The sequence below is a fragment of the Orbicella faveolata genome, unplaced genomic scaffold (assembly GCF_042242905.1).
Source record: "Orbicella faveolata isolate gen_17 unplaced genomic scaffold, um_ofav_v1 contig_25, whole genome shotgun sequence".
NCBI classification, from domain to species: domain Eukaryota; kingdom Metazoa; phylum Cnidaria; class Anthozoa; order Scleractinia; family Merulinidae; genus Orbicella; species Orbicella faveolata.
In genome coordinates this window covers 18,888,300-18,908,177 of record NW_028301553.1, presented here as the reverse complement: position 1 = coordinate 18,908,177, position 19,878 = coordinate 18,888,300, and the positions used below count along the sequence as shown (strand labels likewise).

At 37.8% G+C, this 19,878-nt stretch overlaps 2 protein-coding genes and 1 long non-coding RNA gene across 3 annotated transcripts in view; 1 reads left to right on the top strand and 2 right to left on the bottom strand.

The window, feature by feature from the left end:
* Positions 1–228: 228 nt before the first annotated feature.
* Positions 229–3,767, bottom strand: LOC149109262 (uncharacterized). Its single transcript, XR_016208432.1, has 2 exons — positions 3,522–3,767; positions 229–673 (listed from the first exon to the last, which is right to left on the bottom strand). It is a non-coding gene; the product is annotated as an uncharacterized LOC149109262 (long non-coding RNA).
* A 5,275-nt stretch (positions 3,768–9,042) lies between these two features.
* Positions 9,043–10,579, top strand: LOC110041206 (ras-related protein Rap-2b-like). The gene has a single exon (XM_020746488.2). It carries the CDS (start codon positions 9,511–9,513, stop codon positions 10,060–10,062), a length of 552 nt encoding a protein of 183 aa, XP_020602147.1. The 5' UTR covers positions 9,043–9,510; the 3' UTR covers positions 10,063–10,579.
* A 7,258-nt stretch (positions 10,580–17,837) lies between these two features.
* The window catches only part of LOC110041163 (tetraspanin-7-like), a 41,184-nt gene continuing 39,143 nt past the window's right edge, over positions 17,838–19,878 (bottom strand). The window contains exon 8 of the mRNA XM_020746442.2: positions 17,838–18,788. Coding sequence (XP_020602101.2) covers positions 18,717–18,788 — 72 coding nt within the window. The 3' untranslated portion in view covers positions 17,838–18,716. The remainder of the gene's footprint in view (positions 18,789–19,878) is intronic.

Sequence of the window (19,878 nt, the reverse complement as noted above, 5' to 3'; positions counted from 1 at the left end):
TGAGGCTTCGGGGAATAAAACAAAAGAAATTAATTATTCATTCCTCAAACTTAATGTGATTTCTTTTCTTGTATTTCCTCAAGCCTCCAAGTTGGAATTTTAGTACATCAAAAATGGCCTATTAGTGCATTTGGGTGTTGCCAGTGTAACAGTTAACAGAGTCAAGTGTAAAACTATCAGCAGTGTATGACGTATGGTGTACGAAAAGTAATCAGTAAACAAACCTGATGAGACAATCAAAAACATTTTTTAATATTTTAATAAACTGATGAAACAAGATTTATGGTAAAGAACACAACGAGAATGGTACAAATCATAGCAACAGTTCTGGGGTTGATTGAGAGTACCTGTATTATGGAGGAAATAAAGGTAACTTTTGCTACATCCGGCACTACAGGGATGAGTAAGTGAGTGAGTTAAGGCAAACACTCTGGACAGGTACCTCATTGTGATCAGCTAAAATAGTGATAACAGTTACACCAGTGAGTAACCTTGAGGTACAAGGCAGCACTCTACTGTGAAACATCGAGGCTCGTTTTTATGCCCAACCATTCATCCTCACTAAAGCCCTCCATAGTTGTTTTGCTGTAGTCAACCGTTTTGATTACTTCTCTCAATTCTCAAATTGCAACATTTCAGGGGCATTCATTATTGAAAAATTCTGGATCTGCTCCTGCAATAATTAATTACAGAACAAGTTGGTCAGATCTTTTTAAAAGAAGTTGTCATATCCTTATTTTGTATATCTAGTAGTAAAAAGAGCAAAACATATTGAATGCATTGTTTAACAATTCAAATTGGTTTTTGGCTTTCTGCAGAGACTATTAACAGAGTAAACAGACAAAAAATAGATCATGTGTACTAACTGCATCTGTGGTTGAGTGCCCATCGATAACCTCAATCAACCTGTAATTGACACTCGATCAAAATCTTGATTGACACTCAATCGACATCCACTGAGTGTCGACCGACTCATATGCATCAATCCAAAATTAGTTGACTCTCGACCAACTGTCAACTGAGATGTTGATCGAGTGTCAATCAAGGGTCGATGAAGGGTTGATCAAGTATCAATCAAGGGAATTGATCAACACATGACCACACCTGCCTTTAGTTTACATTATCCACAAAAATAATAAAACAAAACTTATACATACACATATGTAGCTAGATATACATCTAACTAGGTATTACTGTATATAAATAATATGAGTTTTTAACTATTTTTTTCCCTCAAAGCAGGTAGGTTAAATGTCTGTATAATTCTTTTTCTTGTTGCTTTGTTATATGTAACTTTTTCCTCCAGTCATTCTCTTTTTGATAGAAAAGAGCTAGTTTCAGACATCACCAAAACTGTGTTACTGACAGCTGACATTGGTACAAAGTTGAATGGTCCTATTGATACATAGAGTAATTTATCTATGTGAACTAAATAACATTGATTTCTGAAATAAGTGGATTGGATTCTGTCTGCGAGAGCTGGAATAATGAGATTATAACACCATGTACATGTACCTTGTGACAATTTTATTCTGGAAATCTCATTTTGCTTTGAATAAACCTCGTGGGATGTTCTAGAGCTCTAATACTGGGCGGGGGTATTCCCTTATATGAGCTATATAGGTATGTGTGGCCCCAAAAGGTATGGTTTTTCAGCCATTTTGGTCATAGATAGGGTATTGATTTTAGTCTATTTTGGCCATTTTGGTCATAAATAGGGTATGGTTTTTGCACTGTAGCCTTGATATGGGTATGTTTTTAAGAAGAAGCCACTTTTTCATCATTATCAAAAAGAAAATTAACAAAAGCCCTTCACGAATTATGTTAACGGTAATTTAACATTGGTCTGAACTAGGGAACGTATTATAACGCAGGTCTGAAACAGGGTTTTGATTTAATAGGGTATTGAATATTTGGTCAGGTCTTAAATAGGGTAGGGAATATCACAGATTTTGGTCATAAATAGGGTAAGGGTTTTGGGAAGCGGGCCGCACACCCCCACCCAACTTTTCTGGGAGTACCTCCCGGGGGCTCTAATATTCCAATTAAACGTAGCATCACCATACATCAGGGAACAAACATTCACCACCAGGAATTCTGGATGGTTCCTTGTCTCTAGAATTCGAAAGTTGATTGATTTTCCATTATTTAAAAAGCTTTCTGGCAGTTAGTCTGTTCACAGTAGTTGATTACACATTTGAACTACGATCATTTAAATCTATCAAGTACAACAAAGCTTTCATATCATTCATTATAGTTCACCACTAAATTTTCTCTGATTCATATTGGTTTAAATTGATCACATGACGTGAAAGTGTTCATCGACGAGACACTATCAGCCCTCAGAGCCCGTCCAAGGAAAATACCGTCATTTTTCTGTAAACAAGCTAGCTTATAGAAAACAAACAATTGAAATTGTATTAAGTGGGTTTTTGTCTGTTTTCTGTTTTAAAATTTTACATTTGGCTCTCACGGCTTTCATCAAAAAAAGTTGAAAATAATTCAATATAATTTTTGAACCGGCCCGCGGAAGATAATTTAGTGATGAACAATAAAGACAATAGAGTGTTTATGTCTCTGAACTATCGGTCTGATAGTTAATCCTTGGAAATTTGATGTTCTTAAAAGTAGCATATTTGCCCTCGAAGCTTCGTTTCTCAGGCAAATATTTGTTTCAAGAGCATCAAATTTCCGCGGGAGCAACTATCAACCGATAGTTCCTCGACAGAAACACTATTGTTTAAATAGTTTATCGATCACTACAAGAAACTAATGTACATGTACGTTGACCCCAGCAAAACTATTCTTGACTTACACTGTCACGCAATCCTGACGCAATAAAACATTTATTCGGAAACCACTTAGTAGATTAAATCAAGAAATTGTGATGTTATAGGAGATTAATAGAGATGACACGTCGCTAATTTTTAAGTCTGTACGCTTTTCCAAGCTCAGATATTCGTCGAAATATTTTGTACAAATTTACAGAGACCAGTACCTCCGCGGTACGCCAACATTGCGGCCGGAAAATAGTGTAAACATTTCGAGCTATCGTACTGAACAAACAAGCGTTTACATAAGCACTTTTCCTAGTACTTTAACTTCTGATTGAGCTAAAAATCACGAGATAAGTGTATGTTTTTCGACAAACGCGTTCGTAGGTCTATGTCACGCACGGCCATAACTCGGAAATTCAAAATGTCTCGCTTGCTTGAGAAACGCAAATAACAACGACAAAGGCTGATGAAAATAGACTGAAACGTTTATAGGCTGATATAAAGACCTTGACTCTTTTCACGCCCTGAAGACCTTTAAACGAGTAATAGGCTATTAATCGATTCCAAGAAATGCAATCAAAAGTAGAAGAGCTTAAGCACATCAATTCAATTGAATTTCGTACAACTTCAAATACAGAACATTTAGCTCAATTGCAATATAGCTAGTGCTTCTCAGTATAACGACTGTCTGGGTACACGCAGCAAAGCGTCTAGTTAGTTCATAATTTTTGTACATGTGCTCACCTTCCTCTGATATAAATCCATGCCATTCCTTATTTTTTGATCGGGATCATTTGCGGTCCAATATGGGGATCACTTCCGGTCCGGGATCATTTGCGGATCAATTTGGGGATCATTTGCGGTCCTGGAATCATTTGCGGACCCGTACAGATCCAATCTGATTGGTGTGACATACATACATCTCTTACTCACTCACTCATTCGTTTGACCCGTCCATAACATACCCGATGCGCCGACTAAGAGGTATTTTTTTTACTAAAACAATAACTCAAAAACAGTGTTAAGTTACCATTTGTAACTAAAAATAGCAATATCTAGCTTGTTTTGTTTGTTCAAACATTTCACTGGAACAAGTGGTGACGATTCGTTAGCTCTAATTGAATTTACTCCTTGTGAAAAACAAAAGTGTCGAGGTACCATTTGTAACTAAAAATAGCAAACATCTCGTGGGAACAAGTGGTGACGATTTGTCAGCTCTAATTGAATTTACTCCTTGTGAAAAACAAAAGCATCAAGTTACCCTTTGTAACTAAAAATAAAAATATCTTGTCCATTTGCATACTACTAACTCATGAACAGCTTCAAAACTCAGGACTCATCTCGTTCATAACTAGCCACCATTACACTGAACATTATGCACTCTAAAATAACCCAATGTATGTATCTAATTGTCACACTCCGCTCCAAACCGGACTAAAAAACACAAACCGGCAACATATACGTCAGTTTTTATTTTTCAATTACCAAAGTCCTTGTGTTTAATACAATAAAACGCCCAAGACTTCATATATCTCACTAAAGTTATCATAAACGAAAACAATTTCCATTTTTTCCTACTGCAATTCGTGCTGGCTATTAATGTGAAAAAGCGGAAACCCTGATAACATTGAAGAGAAAAGATTTAGTTTCATTTCAAACGTATCTTCTCATTCCAGTGGTAAACAAGAACCATTATAATTGTAAAATCATCACAGAATAATATCTTTTTGTTCTGTAGACCAAATTAATTGTAGTCTCTTCGCTTTTCACAGTGAAACTTGTCAATGGATGCTGACATTGACTACACGCTCGGAACACTTACTGCGAACTCAGCAGCAATATTTAGGTTTCAATACAACATGCAAACGATTTCAACCTGGTCGCAACCTCATCAAATTCCCAGTAGTGCATTCCGCTCCCCTAAAATACAATTGTTCTTATCATTCAAATCTTACACCTAGTAGCAGAGCGGCTACGACTCATTTAATTGAAAACTTTATCTAATGGGAAAAGCTCACCCTTCATTGCATGCTCGTAGTTATATGCCAAACACTATGTTTCTTTGACTGATTATCCAATTGCAAATGTTTATCAAACCCGCCCACAAAATCCTCGCCTCAGAAGATGTCGAAATAAGCCCAAACATGAATAATTCCTCCTCTTTGATAGAAGAATAAACATGGCCGTTCTGAACTGTATCAGGATCAATTCTCCTCACATACTATTTACCTTCACAACAAGAAATTTGATTGGCTGTTTATAGTAGATCCAATCTGATTGGTGTGACATACATACATCTCTCACTCACTCACTCGCCCATTGACCCGTAACATACCCGACGCGCCGACTAAGAGGTATTTTTTTACAAAAAAATAACTCAAAAATCGTAGAATAATAGATTTTAAATTAATAATATACATGAAAAAATTACTCGATTCTGATTGGCTGAGAGCAGTGCAGTTCAAGTGTAACACCAGTGCAAAAAGTGTAACACCAAATTACACATCCTAATTCTGGATTATGATTGGCTGAAAGACAATAGCAAATTTCCTAAGCCAATGAAAATTTGGTGCGGAAACTGTGTTAAAAGCTTTCTCGAATGAGAAAAAATGGCTTCAAGAAAGATCTTTTGGCATTTCCTCCACGCGAATTTTTTCATGTTTATATTATTAATAAGTAATCATACGGTTTTTCTCGTTCAATGTGGCTCGGCTCGTGCATTTTCAGCTTTTTGAAAAACTCACTCGTGCAAATTAATTCCAAATTGAACTCGAAACCGTGTGATTACCTATACAAATTCCGCTCCTGTTGTCTGTGCCTGTTTTTATTTTTACACAGCTTTCAGTTGTCATTATAATGCAGTCGACCGTGAAATTCACTACGCAGTTCTCGGAAAAAAACTAACGCGTTCACTGTCTCAACAGCTGAACATTTCGGAGTCTGAGCTCCCTTTCTGGGTAATAACATCATCGAAAACTCAAACGATTTTTTTTCCGCGTTGTATTATCAAAGCCTCAGCGTGCAAAATCACTCGGGCAAAAACAAAAGACAATGGCGTCATAAGAACCTCCCCTGGATGGAAAATTTGAATATATTTCCAACAAAGAATTCAAGTTTCAAGTCGTCTTTTGTTTCACGTTAACTTTTCAATTCTCCTGCTTGAAGTTTGCTTTCGGTGGCCCACAAGGGTCACTACATAAAAAAGGTCGACCGCATATTAAACACTGCACCCTAGCCCTATACAAATAAAAAATGTTGCTGCAAATAAAAAAAGATGTTGCAAATAAAAATGTTGCTGAAAATAAAAAAAAGTTGCTGCAAATAAAAAAGATGTTGCTGCAAATAAAAAAGTTGCTGCACAGGGAGCACACGATCTTGTTGAGTAGGAAGAGAGTTGTAAAGGAATGAAAAGAATATACAATTTACCTTTGTCTACTGTTGTCATTTCTTACGGGACAACCGCTACCTGAAAGTCCTACGTAACACTGTAGCGCTAAACTCGTACCTAGGCCTTTTCGCGCTCTGCAAAAATTTTTTTGGTTTACATATAACATTGACAAGGGAGACAACTCTTTGCCCAAACGTTTTGAACTCAATCCGAATATTCGCTCGAATCTCTAAATTTCGCTGCTTCCATGAAACCAAACAAACACACAACGAAGTCGAAAGATTTTTCCACAACTTGGCCGAATTTGTTTTCGAATACTTTCAAGACAGTCGGAGAATTTTAGCGTCTTTTGCAAAGGTTTTTCTCAAATCGCTTTTCGCAACATGATCGTACCGTTGAACTGGTACAAATCGTATCAACCAGCGCGCGCTCACGCTCCCCTCCATCTCCCAGACATGCTTTTTTGACACGACAAATATTTACAGCCCCCTCCCCCGGTTCGCAGTTTTTCATGCGCGTCCGAAGTCGCTCGATCTCCGCACAGAAATGAAATGTCGCGGGTAAATACCTGAAGCGTTTTAACATGATTCCCGCGTTTAAAATTGAGAGCTGGGGAAGGATTTTGTAAATATTTGTTGTGTCAAAAAACACGTGTGGGAGATGGAGGGGAGCTTGAGCGCGCGCTGGATGACGCGATTGGTGCCGGTTCAGTTCAACGGTACGATCATGTTGCGAAAAGTAAAAATCATCTAAAAATATTCTTTTCCGTTACTCTTGCAACTTTAAGTCATGTCCTTAAATTCTAAAAAGACTTTACCATAAACCTTTCACACTTGGGCCTTGACCTCTAGCCTCGCTGCACGTGGAACAGTGATCCATCGATCTAGAGAAAGACTGTAGTGAGTCCTGGGACTTACACAGCCAGCAAACTGCAAGTCAGGCCTTTTCGCTTCTCTTAACCGGGGGGACCTTGGCACGAGAATCGAAGGGCTCTGGAGACATAATTCTTGTCCCCATAGCCCTTTTCGCTTCTCTCAGCCGGCGGGGCTAAGGCTCCGCTGGCTAAGAGAAGCGAAAAGGGCTATGGGGACGAGAATGACTACAAGTCCCAGGCCCAAGAGTGCGAGTCCCAGATCCATGAACATGTGTCCCGTACCCATGGGAAAAATGGCATGGAGACACAAGTTGGCCATTTGGTTTTCATGAAGACCAGTATATTGAAAGAGCGCAGTAATTTGAAAATTTCTGTCCTGGGACTCCCTGCTCATTCCGTTAGACTTCTTAGCTTTTGTACAGATTTCACACTACATGAGCTACATGTACTCTTTCAGCTACGGCTCGAAAACTTTTCGTCAGTTTGGAACTGGAAGGAGTTTCCTCTGTTGTCGGTTGTGTCAAATGTGTGCCAACTCCTGTTACAAAACAGGGATGCCTTAACCCCATGGGTAGCTGAAAATTGAATGACCCACCCCTGGCCCTTACCAAGGGCTCAAAAACTGATGACCCACCCAGCCACCCCATCTCTGCTCATGTCCACCACACCCGCCCCTTATACTTTTTGACCAGTCCCTAAGCACTTTATCTCGGAGCTATCCGGAGAAAAGGGGGAAAGGAGAGTTATTATGTACTTTATCGCTGCAAAAGAAAAAATGGTTGGTGAAAGGTTAGCATTTTTATGTTAATTCCTGGTTTTCAGTGTCACGCTACTCAAAATAGATCAAAATAAAAATCAAACCTTTCAATAGATAAAGTCCAGAATCTGGGAAATGAAAGAAGGTAAATATGCAAAGATTCTCGCCAAGATTCTGGTCACAGCAATTTTTCTTATGCAAGATATGCGGAGAAATTTTTTACCCAAATTTATAGAGATTTGCATGGAGATGCCATGCTGGCGGCCGGAAACCAACAGAAACATCCGTCACTGAGTTTTACTACAAAAGCGTGAATTTATCCCTCGAGGAACTCTAAAACATTAAAATAATAATTTTTCTAGGCATGAACTGTTCAGCTAGCCAAATTGCCCGAAGTAAGTCACTTTTTTAACCATCATGACAGCTCTCTAGGCTGTCATGTAAATGCCGCGTCACGCAAAAGCTTAGAAATTCAGGCTTCAGAGCGAAAATTTGTATGAATATTAGTTTTCAGCTGCTCTTATACATCATTAAAGTAAAATTTGAATTTTAGCGGAGCTTCGGCGTCCCGAATGGCAGCCAAACGGAGCCCCACACTCATATAGGAAAGAAAAGGAAACCCATGAGTTGATTTTCTCATGGTTATCATGGCTAGCGGTATTGCTCGTGGGCGCGTGCGCACAACGGCGACGACGACGACGACGACGACGACGACGACGACGACGACGACGGAGTCGCGCAACATGGCGGCCATACTCCAAATAATAGGTTGACAGAGTCATGAAGAATACAAAAGCAAAAACCGACTCAACGTAGAATGATTTTTTGAAGGTGTACTATATTTCGGCTGGCCAAACCAGCCTTCTTCAGGTACAATGGAAGATTTTACATTGGTGCGTGTTTTTATGACAGAGACATGCAGCCTTGGTTTACCGTGCACTTCTTTGATATTGGACATCCATGTTATGATCAACTGACACCTGTCAAAACAAGGTATCCGCTGACCAGTATCACGTGATCATATCGCGGGCTCAAGTTTACAGGTCATTGAGTTTACGTTTTTTTTTTTTTCAAAGTTGACCGCTGACCAAGTGATAGTTTTCGATTAGATCGCAGGCTCACGTCAGTTTAACTTGTTGAAAACAGGGCAGGATTGTTCGGAAGCCGGTTAACGCTAACTCAGGATTAAAAGTTAACGGAATTATAACTTTTTCTGCTATACAAATGGAAGGCCAAACAATATCCAGAAAACCTCAAAATTCTACCTTTTCCTGGGTGAGCTTAATCGGGCTCTGAACAACCCGGCCCAGGAGCTACGCTTTTAGGCTGGCCTAAATCTATATATTAGTGACGTCATGTGAAAACCAGCTATTAGTTGAGAAAAAAATAGCAACCGTTGTTACTTTCAGGCGCGCACAGCAAGCGGCATCGCCGCGTTACCCAGAAACCATCGGTGGAGCGTCAACGCCCAGGTTGAATGTTCTGCGAGCCAGAAAATGGAAAGCGAAGGAAGTTCGTAACCATGTAAGTGTAGGAAGTGAGACAATTCACTAAGTATTTGATGAATGTCGTAAAGCCGTGGTTTGCCGAGGCTCTTTGAAGACAGCTGTTTTGCATTTGAGTCACTCTTTTCATTGGCCTCGTTCGGTTACATATTAACTGTGCTTTAAACCCAGGAGCTTATCATATCATCGTTGTAACTTATATTCGTACGATGAACTTGAAGGAGTATAAAGTCGTCGTTTTAGGTTCAGGTGGAGTTGGGAAAAGTGCCTTGACAGTTAAATTTGTCACCGGACAATTTGTGGAAAAATATGACCCAACGATCGAAGACTTTTATCGGAAGGAGATCGACGTTGATAGCAATCCCTCCATCTTGGAAATTTTGGACACGGCTGGCACTGAACAGTTCGCTTCTATGAGAGATTTGTACATCAAAAATGGTCAAGGATTCCTTCTAATATACTCTCTTTTAAATCGACAAACATTTACAGATTTAAAACCGATGAGAGATCAAATACTACGTGTGAAAAACTCAGACAGCGTGCCCTTGATACTTGTTGGAAATAAAAGTGACATGTTTGACGAACGAGAAGTGTCTGCAAACGAAGCTAAGGTTTTAGCAGAAGAATGGGGCTGTCCGCATTTTGAAACCTCTGCGAAAAACAACAGCAATGTCGACGAAGTGTTTACCGAGATTGTAAGACGAATGAAAACTACACAGAAAGGTTCCTCAAGTAAGGGGGGATGCTGTGCCATCCTTTAACCCTCGAGCTAAGTTGTGCTCCGCTAACACGAACAAGATAACCGTCTAAGTTTTATCATTTAAGCTTATTGACACGATGTGTTGGAAAGAATGTGTAGATTTTAGAAGAAACTGAAGTTAAATAGATACAATTTGCTTTATACCAGAAGGATTTTTATGAAGGGCAAGACCATTGTTATTATTTTAAACTTTTTCATTAGACTTCGTGTGTTGTTTTCTTTTAATTCACAGTTTCTACACATTTTATATTTCTGGATTGCTTACCAAAGAAAACTAAAAATACTCGCTTTTTGTGTGGATAGTTTTAGTAGTCATTAGAATTTTTCACGCACGTAGGTCATATTTCTAGAAAAACAGTTTAAGCTTGACAATAAATATATTGAATGGAATGTTAGTTGTATTAACTAAATAAGCTTAGTTAAAGTGTAGTAAGTTTTTTCTACAAAGTTCGCATATATGGTAATCCAGTCATAAAACCTTAGTATTATAAAGTAAAGTCACACCAAAGAAGCTGAAACTTTTGTTTGTAGTCATCTTTTTTGCTTGATGTCTACTTTTTGTATTACAATAATTATGAATTTTGTAGGGTGTGGGATATTCACTGCATAAAATGACAATCACTGATAATATTTACAAGTGTCAGTCCACAAGTAGATGTCAATTGGTATTGAACTATTAATGAGGCTTTGTGTGTGACTGTGAGCACAGTCTGTCATTAATGCTAATTGAATAACTTTGTGTAGCTTACCTACTAATGCTGATAATGAATTCAATGGCTGATTCACAGATATTGTCACATCATGCAGCAATTTTTGGTGAATTTAACTACTCATTAATGGACTTAGCAAATACTAACGTACAGAACTGGCAGTTTACCATAAGGATTGACACTTAAACCACCTAAACCACCTATAGAGAGTTCCCTGTTTAGCTGAGTCACATCCAAGCCTGAGTTCAAGTTAAACATCTGAGTCATGTTAAATGTGAATCAGTTAGTTGGTATACACAGATGACTTGGGCATTGAACTTGGGCTTTGAATCAAAAAACATATACTCAGGTATCTTCTGATTGATTGCTTTAGATCACATTGCAAAAGAGGTGAGACTTGTACTGCTTGTGATGCCCACTTGTCTTCTGACCTTTAACTCTGCCTTATATCTTTCCAAAGTACTGTACCATAGGAGAAAGCCTGTGAACAAACACAACGCCTTTGACAATGGTATGAAGAAAAGGCTCCTTATGGTTCTTGACAGTTTTCAGCCTTTAACTTTTCAGCAAATCTTCTGTGATTAATCAATACTACCAATTCTTTTCAGCTGCAATAGTAATGGTATTTAAGCACTAAAGGACACCAACACGGCAGATGTAAGTTAACACTCAGGAAAAATTCCCAAAGCTTTCTTTCTGCCTGTTCTAAAGCCTAGATAGCCCGTGAATTTTCCAGTGTTCTCCAAACAAACAAACAGGATTTGTAACAACCTTATCAAATAAAGTATGTTTGTATGGAAACCATCACTAATTTCTGTGGTGCACCATCTGTTGGTTTCAATTCTTGACTTGAACTTTGGTTTCAATTTGGTTTACTTTTTTGTTTGCTCTGTATTTGTGAACAACTCAGGTCCAGATGTTAGTCAAAGGGGAAAATAACTCTTTGTTGATTGAGTTTTAGAATTTCCCTGCATTTGTGAATACAGTAGGATTCTTGTATATAGCCATAAAATAGTTTTCCTTACTTTAGAAGTACAGTAGTGGAACCCCATCAACACAGTTACTAACGGGTCATGAAAATTTGGCCATATTAAGGGGTGGCTGTATTAGCGAGGTAGGGTTAAGTTTCATGACTGGTCTATTTGTAGCGATGCCTTGTAGGATATGCATATGTATCGCAATTAAACTTCTAAACATCTGAATAGGCATCCAGATTGCAGATATGATTTAAAAAAATTAAAACTGATTTGTACAAACTGTATTAACCATGGAATGATGTCATTGACATGATATGTTAACTTTGAAGAGGGTCGTCCCGGGGTATTCTCGTGAGGCATGATTAGCTGATCTTATTTTCAATGAAACATGAATTTAGGAAATTATTCTTTGTGATCCATGACCTGAATGTTTTGCGTGACCCATGAAGAACTTGAATTGATACATAGATTTAGGCCAGCCTAAAGGTGTAGCTCCTGGGCCGGGTTGTTCAGAGCCTGATTAACCTCACCCAGGAAGGGCCACCGGAGCTCCGCTATTAACTGATATTTGTGATTTCACCACAGCAGGGCTCAAAATAATGGCCGGTCAACGGACAATGTCCGGCCAGAATTGTGACTTGACCGGCCAAAAAATTCACTCGCCAGTCATGTTAATGCGGTCATGTTATTCGTTCTCGAATAAACAATCAAATCGTCAACTGTAAATCTTAAATTTTATCTCTTTGTAAAAATATTATGACCTCTTGCGCAAAAAAGCACACCAATGGGTATCTGTTTGAACGGCTAAAAATTGTTCGCTTGCCGTTTGTCATGCATTCAAGATCGCCAGGAGTAGTCAATCCATAAAAATCGATATCGGAAATCAATCAATATCAATCGCTTATTGCTATCGATTAATATCGGCAATCAATAACAATCGATAACTCACAGAAAAATTTCTTTATCGATTGCTATCAACTGGCAAAAATCGATAATTCCTGTCTTCAGGAATATCAATTGTTATCGATTTAAAAAAATCGACAATAACCACCTGCGACTATTCAAAGATGGCTTCATTTATGTAAAATAATACCTGGAACAACATGAGACGTTCATCTTCAGCTTGCTACTAGATTATATTTTCCTTTTGGTCTTCTCCGAGATCTATTCTTATATTTGTTTCCTAATGCAAATAATTGAAATCGCCAGAACAATGACCCTGTTGTTTATTTTTTAACTTGTCACTTAGCATGTGACCAACAGTTGTAAAATCTACTGGCGATTGTTTATTGTTCATTAGTTCTCCATGAATGAAAACTCTCTCTAAATATGACTACAACAGAGTTTAGATTTTTTATGGTTTGCACTTTGCATCATTAAGGAACTTCCCAACACTTGTTGTGTAACTGTAGCCATATTCATAGTGATGTGACGATTTGTTGTACGCTGGCACAGGTGAGAATCAAGGAAACAGAAGCTTCTTCTTCAGCTCTGTTTGTTTACCCAGTTATTTCTGAAGCCCAAAATTAGGATCTGTTGATGCATGTTTGGTTTCATTTACGTTTTGATGGACATAAATACTTTGAAGAATATGTTAACTTAACAACAGCTCACACGATTCAATATACCAATCGCACAATTGTGCATCGGTTCATTACCTTTTCTTTAGCAGATGGCAGGAATTCCACTGACAGCATGCACTTCATTGAGCTGCTGAGCCCTGCCAAAGCTATCTTCAGTTAGATTTTGAGCCGTTCTTTGTATTAATTAAGCCACTTTTTAAACGGTCTAGCATCGACTGGAGCAAACAAAGTATATTTTTGGGTTTATACGCCATCATTACTTTAATTTTTTGTTCAATATCTGACCAGTCAGAAATGAGACATCACGAAACTAAAATTGCTTTGGCTGGCCAACATGACCAGCCATGGTCCGAAAATTATTTTGAGCCCTGCACAATGATTTTGAGACGTGAGTCCTCCAAATGGTTAGAGCCTTCTATCAGGATTGCCTTTGCCATGCAATTTGCAATATGGAACTTTGACTTAGCCTTTCACGATTTTGCTTTCTTCAAACACTCTTTCTAGTGTAAGTACAGGTTATTAAAAGAGAATCTTACTTGCTTATATTTGTGATTTGGGAAAAGGATATTTTTATATCCTCTATTTTTTTCTGTTCGTGAACCGTGCCAGAGACCCTCGTGTATGACCCTCTTTGAATAAATGAGAGGCAGTATATGCTAATGTTGTTTCTTAATATTTGTTTTGTTTGGTGAACTGTGAATACATATTAATGCTTTAAGTGGCCATATTAACAGGGTAAAATTGTAAAGGATTATTCTGGTTGGGATTTCAGAATATGGCCATGGGCCGTATTGACGGGGCAACAGCATAAACGGGGTTTTCTTAAAAGAAAATGTATGGCCATTTCACTGGGACAAAAAAAAAAATGGCCGGTAAATAACAAGGTGACCATAAGGCAGGGTTCCAGTGTATTAAAGTTTCCTTGGGGAATTTTGTGCTACCCATCTTAAAATTCCACTGGATCAGCAGATATGCCTTCAATGAATTCTGTTAGTCAAGCAATCCCATGGTATATAACCTTCATTGTATCGTGGGCAGTAAATGTGATCTTTTTGTCAGTTTCCCAGCCATTAAGGTCATCATGCAACATTTTTGCTGTCCGTAACAATGCTGGTAACAAAATTAGTGAAGACAACTGAAATAATGGCCACAATTAGGTGACTAACGAAATCAGCAGGGCTTAACATATAAATTTTATTACTTTTCAACTTTCAAAGTAACAATCCTTACGGGGAATGAAATGATAAAATGCTTGTTAGTGAATTGGTTGAATGTGATCATGAGTGACTATCCAAAATTGTCTCTATAACAAAATGCTCAATTGTGATTGGTTCTCCACACACCTATTTTTCATGTAATTGGCATGTGATCACATGGGTGTCTAATTAGACGTGAATGGACACCTTCACCATTCACAGGTCACTTACCTAGACTTCAGTGGCTTAAACCTTCTTAATATTTCCTACGGTTTTTGAAACTCATGGAAACTTTTTCGCCCAAAAAAAGTTTTCAAAAGAAAATTGGAGCTCATGTCAAGAGTAATAATTATCATTGAACCTCATGTCGTACAATCCAGGGAGTAACGATGCTTGGACGTGCTGCGCACTCATTCAATTTTGAAATTACTCACCCAGTTACTCCAGGAATTGTACTCCACTCAGTCCAATTACTATTACTTATCTAAAGTGATTTGACTTTTTCACAAATGACAGACGTGAATAACAGATAGTAATTGGTCAGTAAGTGATTTATACAATGACCTCATTTGACCACGACTGCCAACGCCTTTTTCTTATGCTGAATATTAGGGCGACATTGCTCTAAAAAACCCTCTGTGGTTTGAAATCTAGATACAGTCAAACCTGTATATATCTAAGTAGACACCCTCAGGGATTGCTTTAGTATTCAATAGACGTTATCACAGTTTTCGACGCCATCTTGACACGTAGGCAAAGAGGTCAGACATAACAGGGTTTGTATGGGAATCCGATGGCAAATAACTTTTTTCAAAATTGAATTTTACACAATTTGTGAATCGCAACATTAAAATACTAGGTTGAAGATTGTATTCACCAAGTTTGAAGGATGTAGCTTGGCTAAGATGCTCAGTTATTTTTCTAATTTTCCATAGATTTGTCTATAATATTTTTCCCGTGAACCGCGTCTAGATGTCTGTCTAACCAGCCAAATTTACAGACAAGTACCGGGCATAGAGTAGATTGTATTTTGGGTCAAATACAAAAGTCCTGTTGAATGCTGTTGATGAATGTGTCAAGACCAGACCATGTGCAAACAATTCCTAATTTTCCTCCTTGATATCCCATTTTGTTTGGTCGTAATATCCCATATCCCATTTATTTCCCCCCCCCCCCCGCAAATATCCTGTATCCGATAGTTTGTCACATAAATACCCCAGATCCCGAAAACCTTCACAGTACCTCACATAAAGTACGCTCAGAAGGCAGCACTCAAAACCCAGCACCATACAAAACATGACGAACTCTATATTGTCATACCAAGAATAGATCAAGCATAATTTCATACATGAAATGAATCATCTTTCAAGGACCATCCTATACCCCTGGGAGTTGAAGGGTTAAACAAATGAATGAAATAATATTTTCACAATGCAATATAGTAATTTATTATCAGCGGCTAATCTAGGGGAGGGGCCCAGGGGGCCCAGGCCCCCCCTTATTATGGGTATAGCAAAAAATCACAGAAGGAAGAAAAGCCGGCAAGGTAAGCAACCCCCCCTCCCCCCTAGCTCAAGGTCTGGATCTGCCACTGATTATTGTTAATAATATGCATTGTATCATTCATCACTGTAGGCTTGGTTACCAGTTGCTGTTCAGGAAAGGAGCCCATGGCAGTAGACTGGACATGAGAGAGCAGTGGAAATCAAGCCCATCATCACTGAAGCAAGTACAATACTTGAACAAAACAGTTGGGATGAAACAAATTGTTCTCAAATGTTTCCTGATGTTGGCAGAGATAAAAATCATGAAATCCTCTTTTCTACACCTGTACTGAGAGGCTATGCTTACTTATCACAAATTATGTTATTGTGTAGCTGTGAGAGATGGAATGTAATAGCTTTAACAAAGGCCCAGTGTAAAAGATACATTACAGTCCTATTGTCTTTTAATGTAAATACCATATACAGTTGAATCAGTGCAATGTTTATACAAATTGCAAAGTAGAACACATTGAGTTCATGGTGTAGAGTGCTTTTCAATTGAGTGTCATAAAACCAAAACTAAAGTAATCACTCTAGCCAATCACAAAGAACGCAGATAATCCAGTGAGCCAATCAAAACTCCGCCAAGTAATTACATGTAGCTGACGCAAAGCTCGGGAAAACGCGTGCGAGTGAATCCCACTTGGTTTTGATTTTACTCCTGATTGGATGAAAAAGTGGCGCGAGTTTTTTAAACTAATCGGGTGGCGTAGTAAGTGCAATACCAATTACTTTTCACACTCAAATGAAAACTGCTCTAGTGCAGTGTAATCAAATCAATATCAGCAAGGTTTTGCAGCTTGAATTAACATGACATTCGCACTGGTCAAATCTGGGTCAACAAACACAGCATGTTGCAACTAAACATCAAACTTTCTTCACTACAGTATCTTCCTAACAGAAACAGGTATGCAATCATTTCCATTTCTTCTTTGAAGAACTGGAAAAGCTAGTGAGATTTGAAGACAAACAATACAAAATACAGCTTTTGAATGTTGTGACTATAGAAGTCTGAAGACAATTTTGTGGCACTTATGTTTCAATATAAGCACCACCAGTACCTTTTAATGCAGCATTTATTAATGTTGACAAACTGTTGACAGCTATTGATCAGAAATAATTTATGCAAAGAATTATTTTCTCCTCATAACTTTCTCTAAAAGCAAGTTTTTTCATGAAACGTTTTTGAATTGAAATTGAAATATGTTTGTGTGATCTGCTTGGAGGTGATGAAAGATGAAAGCTTGCAAAATGGTCAAGTTGTGGGGGTACCTTTACCCTGGGTGCCAGAGGGTTTTGTTTTGTAGCAAAGCTGTGATTATGAGTGGTGCAGCCGCAATTGAGATCCTGATCGAGATCCTTTTACCTTTGATTAATAAAGTTGATTGACTGACTGTCTGGCTACCTGGTAAGAATTTTGTTATAGTATGATAAAAGCAAAATTATAGTAATGCCATTATTAATTTACTATTGGTTCTTTCTGGAACTTTAAAAGCAATTTTGGCTGAAACAGCTTGGGCTAAAAACTGGTGAAATGTATTCATATGGAAATTTTCCAGGCTGTCTGTATTGGCTAAATAGGTTTAAAGACAACTTTCCATTTTGTATTTCTGTAGTTCAACAGTTTGAAACTATACTGCCATGAATTTGATTAATGGGTTTTAATTTTCTTTTGTTTCTATTCAGAAGAGATCTTTTACAGATAACATGAAAATTCCATTAAACAGCCATGACACTTGATAAATCTATGGGATCCCAATCAAAAGTGATTTTTTAGGCTTTATTTTCCCAACTGATTAAGTCCTGCACATAACTGGAATGATCTCTCGTGTCTTAAATCTTTAATGTAACTAAATTTCTGTTATAAACACTTCCCTTCCCTGACCTATAAACATTATTAGTGCCTTTTCCTAGTTTAGAGCTTTAAATCAATCAGGAACAGGTGGTACTTATTACAAATTAAAACACCTTTGCACAGGGGGAATTAATTGAGGTGCACTTTTGAGTTACATGTATTAAAAGGATATGGCACTAAAGCAAATAATTATGGTATAAACCATTTATTTAAATTTTGTGCTGGGAATATTACAAAGATAAAATAATTATGAAGACATAATGTCAGAAATCTTATTACCAAGAACAAACTAAGGATAAGGCATGCAACTGAACCCTCAATGACTCTGCAGTTGTCAATATGTCACTTACATGAACCATTGTAACGGAGCACACAAAATACTAAAAGATTTCATGTAATTAAGTTTTATAATATACTGAGCATGCTTTACAAAGTTATTTCAATTGGTTTTGGTCATACAAAAAGGTCTCACCACATACCATTCAACATAACTGAAAGAAAAATAATTATTATAGTGTCACAAATGGAACAGGCATGCTGACATATTAATAAACAATAATTATAGAGGAAATTTCTAGTTCATTATTAAATTCAGAAGTATAATTACAACATTTCTTTCAGAGTTACTTGACAGGAAGTTTAAAATCTGTCAGAGAGGTATGATTCATTACACAGTGATCCAACAATGGCATGTGGTAAATCACAAAGAAGCAGAAGTTGTGCAGTGCAGTCCATTTGCCAGTCGGCATAAAATATGAAGGTAGCTTGTTGACCATGTCATGTGCTGCCTCTAAACTAGTTCATATTTACTTGAATGTTGGAGACTGCTTGCCAAACAACAAGAAAATGCTACACCAATAAGCTGTAAATAAAAAAGAATAACTAGAATTATGACAGGAACCATAATGTGCATTATCCTATTTAACATATTCTAGTTCCATATAACAAAAATGCCAGACGTGAATCAAAGTTAATGAAATGACAATAAATTATTGTAATGATTGATAATGAGGCCCTCAGGTTCATCATTTTATTGTTATTATCATTATTGTGCAGTTCCAGAAAATAATCCATATTCCCCCCTCAGAAGGGATTAGAATTTCCTGGGGGTGGGTGGTGAGGGGTGGGTTCTGTAAAACCCCAAAATTTAAAGAAATATATGAAGCCTAATTGAAAATTCCAGAAGGGTGGGAGAGGGGGTAGACTACGAGTAGTCCCTCTTTTGCTTAGTCCGTTTTAAGTCACGTGAAAGAAAACTGCGATAAAAATTCCCATGTGAACTCCTAGGGGCGAGAAGCACGCGAAAGGAGGGACTACCACCTAAGCCAGAGAATTTAACCTTTCACGGCCAAGTGATTATTCAGCGTAAATGTTCAATATCATTACATGTATCCAATAGGGTTCCTTATCTTGACGTCCTCTCATTATTGCCTGTTGTCAAAAACCCCAGAGATGTTTTGAGTAGAATCGCTCTTCACTTCAAGTAGCAAGGCAAAAACATGCTGTGAGAAGTATATCTTCATTAGGTTGTTCGTTAAGCAAAACTGCCAAAGAAGTTTCGAAAAGAAGACAGTAAAGGAATCATCTTGTAATGAATTTTTACTGTGTCTGTAGGCTTAAATTTAAAAATTATTGTGAAATTTTCAAATCCAGAGTTCAACAGAGAATTTACATTATGTATTTGATATAGGAGATCATCCAACTGCGATGACTTGTTTGCCGATAGCAGCAGAAAGTTTCAAGTGAAAGTCTGATTCAATCTTTAAAATGGACGGCAGAAAGGCCAAGCTCAGTCAATTCATATTTACGGAATTGTTCCAGTAGTTTTTCGACAATGCTGGTGACCTGGAGTTGAGCGGCAAAACTACTAACACACTTGCATTCCGGTTCAAGGTGTAAAGCTTTGCCAAACAAAATACTTGATAAATTGACTCTTCCATAGCCTGTTGGCA